Genomic DNA, 12,903 nt, shown 5'->3' on the forward strand with positions numbered 1-12,903 from the left:
TATTAGGGCGGATCGTGGAAAAAAAATGTTAGGAGGATTTTGACCAAACTCTGGAGCTGCCTTTGGAGAGATGATACGAAAACTTCCGGGCCCCGTGACCAAAATTTCAGCTTTTCGATTTTCGTCAAATTTTTGGAAATTCAAAATTACTCAATAACCATTTTCGGCAAATTATGCTTTTTTGAAAAAGTGAATATCTACATAAAGAATGACGAAATTTGTGCTAATAGTCAAAGTCACTCCTTCGAACGGAATTTTACCATTTCCGGTTATTCCGGAGCCTCCAGCGTGATTTTTGTTCTCTCCAGAAAGTTGAAATTTCTCTGGAAAGCGTGAAAATGAATTTGTGCAGCTAAAAATGAAGAGTGGCTTCGACTTATAAAACGAATTTATTTCCATTTGGCTCAATTTCCATAGATGAACACCTCAAGTGCATTTTTTTACCAAATAGTTTACAAGGAAAAAATTCAAAAAATCTAAAATTTTCTGTTCATGGGGAATTTCAAAAATGTGCAAGAATGGGTTTGTCTCGTACGAAACCAATCCCTCAAATCCGAATTCCATCACTTTCCCAAAACTTAAATTTCTTCAGAAACCATGGAAATTAATTTGGGCAACTAAAAGTTGAGTTATGGCTCATTTTCGAACTACTATACTTGACGATTTTGTAAACATTATAGCCAGATTTCAAGGCGGACATCTCAAGTGCGTTGTTCTGATCAAAAAAAAAAAAAAATGATAAATTCAAAAAATCAAAAATTTCCTGTTGATGGAAATTTTTTTGAAATTTGCACGAATGGCTTTGCATTGTCTAAAACCACCCCCTTCCCTCGCCATCTACCCAAATATCACAGTTTCGAGTTATTCTGCAGCCTTCTGCGCGACTGTATATTTATCCAGAATCTTGACATTTTTCCAGAAAGCGTGGAAATTTTGGGCAGCTAAAAATTGAGTTGTGGCTTTTCTAAACCCATTCATTGACCCGAATATTTTTATAACTGGAATCAGAGTTTTGACCGGATTAGATCATGTGTAAGATCTGATCAGACTCAAATCATTTTCTCCTTTGAGGTACCTGTTCCAGTTCCCCATGCAATTCCTCTACTGCAATCTCAAATTGAGGGGGTTACAATTCTTTACAGTTCCTAAGTATGACAGATTACAACTACTCACCTGTGAGAGGATTTCTCTACATTATTTTTCACTCAAGAAGCTTCAAGTTTATAGAAAGGGGGGCAAAAAAATCATACAAAATTGAAATTATGAATGAGTAGGTAATAGGTATCAATGTGTAAGTACAAGAAATTGAAAATGCTACAAATCGAACCACACAGTTTACAGCAGAAAATGTCTCTACAAATGAAACACATTTGCAATTAAAAGGAAAGCATCTACATTTCTACAACTAAAACAAAACAAGTCTATGGTACACGACGGAGACAAACAATCCATGTAAAAATAGTAATCTATCGCATTGCCCGACGAATAACAAATTGCAATGATAAACGATATTATATTGCAAAACAGCCCAAGTAATGATATGATAAAAAAGATACCTGATCGCGTCATTACTCTGTCAGCCTTGACTTACTCGTACAACCAACAGGTACTGTCATAAAATCTGTGGTACTGGTATTGAGTAAATGAAAAAGAATTTCTCGGTATCGATGCTCGCCACAATTATCATCACTCTTGTCGCATAACGTCAAAACGAATTCCAACACATCATATCCAGCAACCCAACCTTAAGGTTTTTCTTTTATTATTTCGATGTCAAAGTGTACATACGCACTATACACAGTGACTGGGTGTGCGACTGCGACTGAGCGTACATAGGGCACGATACAATGTTAGGTACACGAACGGTAATTTTTCAAAGCTTTTTATTCTACTGACACCATGTAGTACAACAAACGTGCCATTTTTACAACCTGGAATGGATGTTCGAATAGGAGCAGAGAGAGGTTCAAAACTTTTCATAGTCATAATATCACGGTACAATAGCTACAGCGTGCTCAGAATCAGAAACATTGAGCACATCAAACCAAAATTAGACGAATTTATAAGAGAAAACAACTGAAGCAAGATTAATGAAAATTGGTTCCATTTCCAGCACCATGCTGAATAGTCGTCCTATGATAATCCCTCCTTTTTCTCAGCTTGAGAAAAGAAAACAATTTGATGAAACGATCCTCAACATTTCAATTTTTCTGCGACTTATAACCTTGGCTGACACATACCAAAGTTGTAGCGAATTTGATCGCAGTAGAAACTTTTCAATTAGGCTTGTGTGTGGCAATGGAAAAATGTATCCACTTATAATATCCAACTTTCAACAATACAATTGCTTGTTGGAGAAAAATCACAATAATAGGGTAAAGGGCGTTTGATAATAATGTAAAATAAATCATTACGTAGTAATAAATTATTGTTGAACAAATCTGCTGTCGTACTGTAACACACCTATTGGCCTATATGCATGCACTGGCACCTTGTATAGCACTTATCCTGATAATGCGAGCGGATTTTTATCGCGATTGTGCGACTTCATGGCAATTCGTAGGCGACACAAGAATATCCGACGACATACATGTGAATGATATTTTCTAACATTTCCAATGTTTTCATATTTAAATTTAAAACTACCTAGGTAGATAGGTACATATACCTATATTCTTTCTATACAGAACAAAAAATAATCACAAAATTATTACGACAGTAAACCTACAACATTGTAATCATTCAAAAAAGGAGAAAAATGTCAACGTTCCTATATTGGGCATGCACGATTATCCAACACTCATACACTAAAAACGATGATGGGTGAAACCTCTAGTTTATCATCCAGGTATTCGAGTGGAGAAAAAAGATAAGGAAAGCTATGTAAAACTCCTAGTCTTTTAATCACTTTACACCTAGCGTATCATCCTAATTAAGTAAATTATCAGCGAAACAACGATGAACCTGGTCACGGTTTGTTGGACTTGGTGGTCAGACTGCTGCTGCCAGTTAACGTTAAAACGAGTATTAACGCAAATAATGACCGAAGCTATTGTTATTCATTCAGGAAGTTGTCGCTAAAAACTAGCATGTGTGTTTGAAATTTTCTCGATACCGCAAAAGCGCTCATATACGGTTACGGAAGACCACATATACTAAAAATGCTGACCTTCTGTCAAGGTTAGATGAGGTACTTTTTAGACGGCGTGCTGCACCGGGCGGCGTGGCGACCGGACACTCGACACCTACTTGCGCAGCTGATTAAAAAGTATGCTATGTACCGATAGGTAACTGATTTAATCGAGTTATATAATTCTTACAACACAATTACTCCTTTTTATTTTTACATTCGTCTTAAGCCTATCCTACTACATTATGATGAAACTCCTTCATTTCATTAGGAGAAAAATGTAAAGGTACACGCCTAGTTAGACATTGTATTTGGCGACTTTGTTCAAACCATAGGTCTAGCTGAATCTTTGCTGTGAACTTCATCAGATGAATGAATCGTTGCATTTCTTAGATTACTTATTATTAATGTTGGAATCGCTTTGCTTTAACAATCAGGTCTCAAGTTTACAATTATAATGACTATGCGATGCGAGTGTAAGAGGAATATGCGTACGACTGCATTAACTAAGCACGCAGAGGTGTATTATTACACTCGTCTTCTTTTTCCAATATACCTATAGACCTACGTAAGAAATAAAAATACACTTAATAACTTATTCAGAAATAATTGAAAACATAAATAAGTATCTTGTTGATTAAATTGATGAGTTTCATATTCCATATCTTCTCAACTGCATAACTCCATGTAATATACCTAGTAGAAAAAAAGAGGACTTCAGACTTTTCACACCAAAAAAGGACCAAAAAGGACCTCAATACTACTGATTTATTCAACTTACTATATCAAGTAATCATTTTAGAAATTTTTATGCCAAATTGTAAATTGTAATTGAGCAATGAATCTACAACTTGAAAAAAGGTTGATATTATGAGCAAATTTTTTGTTTCATTAAAATACATTTTTCATAATGTGAGATTAAAATTGGCCCGAGTGAAGCAAATGAAAAAATCTTAAAACCTTTAATTAATTCATGAGGTAATAATTTGAATTTGAGAAAAAGAAAGCTAATAGGACCAAGTGAGATAAGGGCGAAAGCTCTGGAAATTTCATGCGAAAAAGTTGGAAAAAAAGGATTATTTTTGATGGTTGAAGTAGATTTTTCTGGATTCATTATTGATTGGAAACTTTTTTTGAAAATTTCAATTCCATTGCAGAAAAGGAAAGTAAAGTGGCATTGGAGAAACGAGGGGGAAAGTTTTGCAAATTTTCCAATCCAACAGGAAAAAAATGAGTTAATTTAATTTTTCTGAATTTGATATTTTTTAGATTTTAATAAGTACCTATGTGCTTTAACTTCTCAGAAATTTAAATTTTAGACAGGGACTGCAAATCGGCCCAACCAAACAGAGCGCAAAACCGTTCAAAAGTTCATAATTGAAGAAGTAGAATAATATCATTTTAGGTATGTCAATTTTTTACCCGCACAAGGAAAAAAAATCGCGAAGGCGAAAACTTTTGAAAATTTGTGGTTCAAGAAGTGGAAGGAAATTTTTTTATTCGACAAGAAATTCCAATTCAACCGACGCGACGTTCGTTCCGAGTTACATTTTTGATATTTAAGGAAATTAACGACTCGAGTTGAGAACAATCATGAATACAGTTTTCAATTTAAAAGATCCAGAAATTATTTGTAAAAAGTACAGGAAATTTTCAAGTCATAATTTCTTTTCATGTCGTTTTCACTTAGAATCGTGAAAATAGAAACGAATTACGTCGTTCTTATTTTTGGGTTGAAATGAAAAAATCTAAATGAACAGTCAACAAAGAGTCGGAAACAGAAATTTTCCAACTTGATCACAATTTTTTTCTACTTTTAAATAAGGACTTGAAAAGAACTCTCAATGAAGGGCCATTTGAGATGCCTGCAATCTTCCCCTCAAACTCAATCCACAACTTTCATTCCACTTGAGAATTTTGATAGGAGAAAGTTGGATCATTTCACATTCAATTTTATTATTATCTTCTCTCACCCCTTCAAAAACTCAAAAATTTCACCCTCTCCCTAAAACACAATCTCACATCATCGTCGTATGTGAATAAAGAAAGGTAACAAAACGTGCACACTCCTTAACCACACCAAATGGGAAAATTTTCTTTTCACGAGAGTTTCGCGAATACGAGAATAACTATACCTACAATTTAGAGAATACAAATTAATTAACCCAAAACGAATTCCCCAATATCGGTAATTATATTTCTCTTTCTTCAGTTCCGTTGAGTTGATTCTATTCGCTTATTAGAAAACAAGAAGCATAGGTATGGCCTACGTATTCATCGAAAACACACCTTAGTTTAGTATATAGAAAGGGTCTAGGTACTCGTATGGTACAAATACCCGATTTTATCAAATTAGATAGACACAGTTGAAAAAAACACAACAAATTTTCACCATAATATAGGTCACCTGTCATTTACTATATTTTACCGATGATTTATTCAACTTTAATCTTTTTTTTTTCGTGGACGATCGGTTGTTCTCTTTCTTTTCCTTCGTTAAACTTGCCTATACATATTTTTATTAAATTGAATTACTACATTTTCTAACCAAATAGCGGAAAAGAAATTTATCTATAGACGATTGACTTGCCCTAAAACTAATTCTTCCCTCATAATGGGGTCACTTATTAAAAATAATTTTCAAAAATACAATCGCAAGGTTACTACTTTTTATCATCGTACTGTATCAGTATAAGATAACACATTATCGAAAAAATCGCGACCTTTACACCACATACATTCATAAATAATACGTTTTACAGCGCGTAAGGTACTATAATTTCAACACCGCGACGTTGATACTGTACAATAAAAGTTTACAAATTAAACGTATCGAAATTTTCATATCTTTATACGTATTGAACCGGTCCGTTGTCGTTGTATGTACAAGCAAATCTGGCATAATTTCAAAATGTCAACACTCCTAAATAGGCCATTCTGGCAGGAATAAATTTGTCCATTAATCTCGAAAGTACTCACGCTATCGTAAAGTCATACTACACATACATGCTGTGCCTCTACATACCTATACCTATCTACCTATCACATAAAAGCACATGTTCTTTAAACTATTCAAGGTGAATCCACAACAACCAAGGTAACACTGCCGCAGATTTGGCGGGATACACATAAAAGGGCAGTGTCCATTGTTTGCAAATAAAATAATACCAACGATATGTGTAGGTATGCGTTATATACGTACTCGTACAGCACATAGTACACAGTACACACACATATACGTTATTCTTCTCGGTACATCGTAGGTAGCTTGATCGTACATCTACCGCTAACCGAATGCAGAGTATGACTCACACAGTTCATGACATGCAGCAGAGCCAGAGAACCGACCATAGGCACATAAGGTGGATACAAAACTGATGATAGTAAAGTAACCAAAACTAAAACTCCTCGACGTCTTACTGGTTCAACATCAGCACCTGTTTTTGTTGGTTCAACAATAGCCTTCTGTCTTTTAGCCTCACCACACAAAGAGGGAAAACTGGTACCTATACCTACCAAGCAAGCACACAACGTGTAGTACCTGTGTTTCCATACCTGTTCAACAATTCAAACTACGAGATCATCATAGATCGTATACATCTATCGCGTACTTTTCCGGCGAGTCAAATATATGTAACCAACCAACGGATATTCCATAAACCTACAGATTACATAGTACCTACATATAGGTACCTACATACATAAGTTATCAGTTATCACAATACAAAATGCATTCGTATAGCTTTCAGTCTCGTACATAGTTCGAATGTGATCTCATCATTAAGGTTATCTCATGCTCATAGAGTTGGAGATCATTACCGGTGGGCGATGATGTAATTTAATGTATCAGATAGAAAAAATTCTGAATTTTTACCTCATCGAATGGAAAATTAATTGTCATCGTAAAAAATGAGAGGGTTTCGACCATATGCGTGATAACTACGTACGAATATAACGTCTAGAATGTCATATGCTGGCAGTGGCAAACTAATGGAGCAGCACACATTATGTATTCGTATTGATATTTCCATCATTTAAACTACAATACTGTACCTTTGTTCAGTATGATATAATAAGAAGACACAAAAATACTCGATTCATCACCGAACAATACCCGTTATCAATTAATATACAAAGTACGTCGTAGTAAACTTACTGATAATGGTTCAATAATATCGCATTACTCAGGGATAAAGTAAACTTCCAAGTTGGATGAGAATACCTATATCTATAATATGTTCTCAACTCAATGAAAATGAACAACCACGTTCGTAGTAAGATGGGACAGACTCATAATACAACTGAACCTTGAGACGAGCTAATATATATAAAAAGGGATACTGGTGTGGTCTCTGCCAGCATAATACGTATAAATCTTACCTCAGTATTTTGCAATCAACAGAGGAACCGCCGAGAAAACAAGAGAATCCGTCCCCTGGTTACAAGAATACAAGCTCAAGACCACGACGCATAAGACAACACAATTACTTCTTAAATAATCACGGAGCAGTACATAAGTTTTATCTGCTAGTTTACTATACAAGCTGCTCTGTATTGTTCTTTTAATCACGTTTAAAATATTTTTACCACCGTGGATTGCTAGATGTAAGACAATGGTGGAACATCTTGCCCATTTGCACGGATGAGGGGATCATGCATATGAGGATTCATAAATTTGTACAGGCAAGAGATCTTTAGATGTGGATTTCCAGAAGCTGAAGTTCATTGATTTTCAAAATGACTTTCGGCCTTTCGCCTTACAGAATGAGATAGAAACAAATATAATTTAATTATCTGGTTGAAGATTTTCCTCTTCTTGCAGCTCCTTCCATATTGCATTGTCCCAAGACTGTCCTCATCGCCTTTACAACTCTTGTGGCATGGACGAAACATTGAGCTTTATATGTTTGGCCAACGACCACCGTTGATAGCTTTTTGGAGGCGTTCCACGTTGGGAGTTCAGGATACAGGAGAAGTACTCGCAATAGCCATCTCCAATACCACTCGTTCGGAAATAGGCACATTGAACTTCCTTTAATAGGTAATTCCTTCCAAATAAGTCAACTACATAGTACCTCAAATTATTGAGCAACTTTTATAAACGGGACATCCATCAGCGTGAGTTTTGTTTACTTTCAATGATATCATATTTCTTGCTCAAATAAAGCACACAAAGTTAACTTTTCACCAAGTACAAACACACCGACAAAATAATTGTCCCACAATCCCACAGTTATAATAATTTTGTCAATTGGAAGAATACCTACTGAGAATGAACACACTGAAAATACACTTTATAACCCTTTTACACAGTTTAATTTATTCGTCATCGAGTACACTCATTGAAACCTCAATTCGTTGAACTGTTACAAGAGAGAATAACAAAACCGCATCACATGTAACAAAATGCATGCCTTCATCATTGCAATTATGCACCTGTTCCCATACATAATTAACGCATAATTCGTTAACATGTGTTTAGCCGACAGTCTTCCATGGTTTTCTTTTTCAAGAAGAAAATCTCGAGTTCGAATTTACCGTATCTTCTAATAATTTCAAATAAATACAACAGAGGGAGAGAGAAAAAGAGAGAGAGAAAACAGCTAAAAAATATTACGCTCGTTATGAAGAATACAACATGGCAAGTATACTCGTACAATACAAACAAATCGTAGAAGAATAAACTAGTTTCGTGAGAGAGATACTGTGCTAAACATTTGTATGTGTAGTATACATAACTTAGCGAGTCTTTTTGTTCAATTAACAGATTCATGACGAACAGCCGCACGATTTTCAATATCGCTTAACAAGTTACTAATTAAGACGATGAATTTTCAACCTTCTTATGTACAAACATAACAAATTCCAAAAAACTATCGCTACATATGTGTGTTATTATTTCTTTCGGGTGTGTAGTTGATTATGGACAAGAATACTAAGAGAAAAACTGTTCAACTACAAATCGAGAATACTAACAAATTCTTACACGAATTCAACTCGAAAAGATGGAGATTCTTCGGATAAAATAATCTCTAGTCGAGTGCCAGGCATCTTGGCTGCCGCCATACAGCGCACAGTGAACTTTGAATTAAAGAATTACAAATGTTCGGACCAATAAATCTTGTATTACGAGTGTCTGTCCATTAACCACAAGTTATGTCTTGGTATGAAATGCTCTTTTTTGACCGATTTTCAGAAAGAGGAAAGAAAAAAAGAGCGATTTAATGGGGTTTCAGTTGATTTCACTGATTTCTCACTCGGTATCGATGCATGATTTTTCACTATAAACCTAGATGAAAACTGTAAAAGCGTAAGCAGAACTAGATTTTCTAATTTGATGATCAATTTTTCAAACATTAGTAGAATGAACTGTCTCACGCACCTTCTTGCCAGCTGTCACTCAATTGGCGTCGAATGCTCACTGTCTTTAAAATTTCGAATTTCAGTCAGCTTGTAGCTGGCAGAACCTTGATAAATACATACCATATCTACATACAAATATTGAGATATCCCCTGTATTATGCCTTCCTCTCAAAACAAAAACAAACTGACCAGGTACCTATTTTAGAGGTTCCAATAATTTTTCATCCTTAAGGTACAAAAAAATGAAAATTTGGGTTCATATGAAGGGTTTAGAAGATCAAGAAATTCAAAGCAACACTTCACTAACACTTGGATCACAGGTTTGAACATAAAAATATTACCAAGTTTTATTTTGACTGATTCTGGTTTCAGAGTTTCTTTTAGCACAAATCTTAGTATCAATAATTGTTTTGTTCTTCTTTATGGTATTGTAATTTCAATCATGGACTAAGAAAAAGAAAGAATTCACAAGGGAAAGTGATTGGATCTGATCAGACCTGGTTGATTCTGATTTCTAATTGGATCATATCAGATTCGCACATCTCTGGATTCGTCCTGATCAAGTTCTAATCAGAATAGATCTGTTCAAACCTAATCAAATCCAATTTTTCCTGGAATACAGGGTGCGCAAAAATATTGTGAACACGAAAGACATTTTTTAAATTAAAAATGTAGGTTGGCAACGTGAAATACAGTAGCGTGCAAATTAGTTTGGGACAGCAGCAAAATCACAACATTACACCATTTTTCAACAGCTCGCTACAACAATACTGCTAACAATTTTGAAAAAAAAATTACAGGGGGTGAAAGCCCTATCCTTTACGAAAATTTTGATGTGTTAGAACCAAAAAAAATAAGTTTCTATAAGCTCATAAAAGCTCACTGAAATAAAAATCAGAAAATTTTCAGTCTTTTAGTTTTCCGCATTTACCGGACGAACCGTATGTCGTAGCAAAAATCTGATGACATTACGCTGAAAGAGAATTAAATTCTCTACAATTTCGTTACTATGAAATTTTCGTAGGACGCTCGGTTTCCAATCTGCACGCCTTCAAAGTTTGAGTAAAAAACCGTTGCTGCAACTTTTTTTTTCCAGAAAAACCAACGTTTGCACGCTACTGTAGTTTTTCGCATTTATCGAACAAACCGTACGTCCTAGCAAAAATCTGATGGGATTATGCTGAAAGAGAATTAAATTCTCTACAATTTCGTTAACATGAAATTCTTGTAGGACGCTCTGTTTCAAAACTGCACGTCTTTGAAGTTTTAGTTTTAAAAAGTTGGTTTTTTTACTAAAAAAAAGTTGCAGCAACGTTTTTTACTCAAACTTTAAAGGTGTACAGTTTTGAAACCGAGCGTCCTACGAAAATTTCATAGAAACGAAATTGTAGAGAATTTAATTCTCTTTCAGCGTAATGTCATCAGATTTTTGCTACGACATACGGTTCGTCCGGTAAATGCGGAAAACTAAAAGACTGAAAATTTTCTGATTTTTATTTCAGTGAGCTTTTATGAGCTTATAGAAACTTATTTTTTTTGGTTCTAACACATCAAAATTTTCGTAAAGGATAGGGCTTTCACCCCCTGTAATTTTTTTTTCAAAATTGTTAGCGGTATTGTTGTAGCGAGCTGTTGAAAAATGGTGTAATGTTGTGATTTTGCTGCTGTCCCAAACTAATTTGCACGCTACTGTAGATGTACACGATTGGTGGAATCTTATCACCTCAGTCCAACAACCAATCATGTGCTATCATTATTATCATTCACTGTGATCAAATGAAACATTTGGCAGGAAACTTTTTTAGGGGTACCTACATGATATTTCTGCGCACCCTGTAGAATTAAAATAGGTACTAATTTTACTACAGGGTGCCCAGAAATATCGAGTACCCCAAAGAAAGTTTTTCATTAAAAATATAGGTTGGCAAAGTGAAATAGATGCATATGATTGGTGGAATGTTATCTCTCCAGTCCAACAACCAATCATGTGCTATCATTATTATCATTCACTGTGACCAACCAAAGTATTTTAGTATAGAAAACTTTTTTAGGGGTACTCGATATTTCTAGGCACCCTGTACTAATCACTGTTGACTATTGGTGCATACTGTCTTCCATTCCATATTGACAACCTAACTTGTATTTCAGTTCACTTCTTCCAAGGTTTTAGGGCCCTGAGCTCTAGAGGTTTAGGATCTCAACCTCCCAAGACCAGAAATGTAGTGTACGTTTTGTGTTATTATTTTTTAATACTTTTTAAATTAGTGATACAGAAATAATCATGAGAAAATAATAAAAATCAAAATGAATATCCTTCAACACTTGTTCTGTTTACCTACTGAGAATAATTTTTTAATGAGCCAAGCGTCTGCAGAGCTCCAATTTCTGGGACCCTTCGAAAACAGGCAAAAATTACTACTTGACCAGAGTAATTAATGTCACTTTTTTGAACATAATTTCACCTAAATTTCATTTGTTTTTTCTTCTTTTGAAAATTGCTGAGGTAAACCCATAAAAATACCTACCTACCATGTACCATTTTCAAAATTTTATTCAAGCACTTAATAGTTCTATTTCCAATATATTTTTGAAAAGTCAAATAAATAAAATATTACGAATTTCATTTTAAAATTTTCAGAATCTAATTCTTTCAAAAAAATTTAAAAACAGTATACTATTTCTGACGCTCAACGTCAACATTTTTTGACCTTTTTTACGGAATGAAGAAAGGCGAGGATATAGTTCTGTTTTTTAAACATCCGATTATTCGGCATCTTGCGAATACCCCCCCCCCCCCCCTCTTTTGTACATGAAACTGTCACACTTGTCACTTCGACAAATCAGCAGCAACCAGTATTTCCCCCAGTACCAATGGCCCCTGACTTCTTCCTTCTCGTTCCAAAGAAACGTCAATTTCACACAATTTTGGGGAAATTAGCATTCAGCAACACTTGTTGGGGGCAAAAAACCCGGGTTCATGAATTCTGGTTCTGGTACATACCAAAAAAAAGGCGTTCCCAGTCCCAGTACCTCACTAGTGCTGCTAAGATAGTGCTCATGGTGTTAGAAAGAAGTACATAGATAGTCGACTTCGAGAGCAAACATTTGAAAAAAATGTTGGTTCATTTTTTTTTGAGAAACTAGTTTCAAGAAAATGAGCGTTCAGATTCAGAATAGTTACAGTTTTTGAGTTATGAGAAACTGTCAAGTAAGTAAAGAATAAGTTACCATAGCTGGTTAGCTGCGTAATTTGTTTGATACTTGAACGAAAATTTTGGCGCCAAAATACTGAACCATAAATCATTTCACACTCAGTCAGTTTTCCTCGTAAATTCGAAGGCTGCATCTCACAAACCGTTCTCAAATCGTTACTCGTCCAGCAAAACGGATCAACTCGACCAGTTAATCTT

The 12,903-nt window shown here is 35.0% G+C and overlaps 1 protein-coding gene across 5 annotated transcripts in view; it reads right to left on the reverse strand.

Moving 5' to 3' along the window:
* Window positions 1-12,903, reverse strand: part of LOC135840685 (puratrophin-1-like) — a 166,867-nt gene that overhangs the window by 112,472 nt on the left and 41,492 nt on the right. Inside the window, exon 1 of one of the 5 annotated variants that reach the window (XM_065357314.1) lies at window positions 12,722-12,739. The exons of the other annotated variants lie outside the window; for them this stretch is intronic. Coding sequence (XP_065213386.1) covers window positions 12,722-12,724 — 3 coding nt within the window. The 5' untranslated portion in view covers window positions 12,725-12,739. Of the gene's footprint in view, window positions 1-12,721; window positions 12,740-12,903 lie in introns of those variants that run through there. 5 annotated transcript variants of the gene reach the window in all.

The sequence above is a fragment of the Planococcus citri genome, chromosome 3 (assembly GCF_950023065.1).
Source record: "Planococcus citri chromosome 3, ihPlaCitr1.1, whole genome shotgun sequence".
NCBI classification, from domain to species: Eukaryota; Metazoa; Arthropoda; class Insecta; order Hemiptera; family Pseudococcidae; genus Planococcus; species Planococcus citri.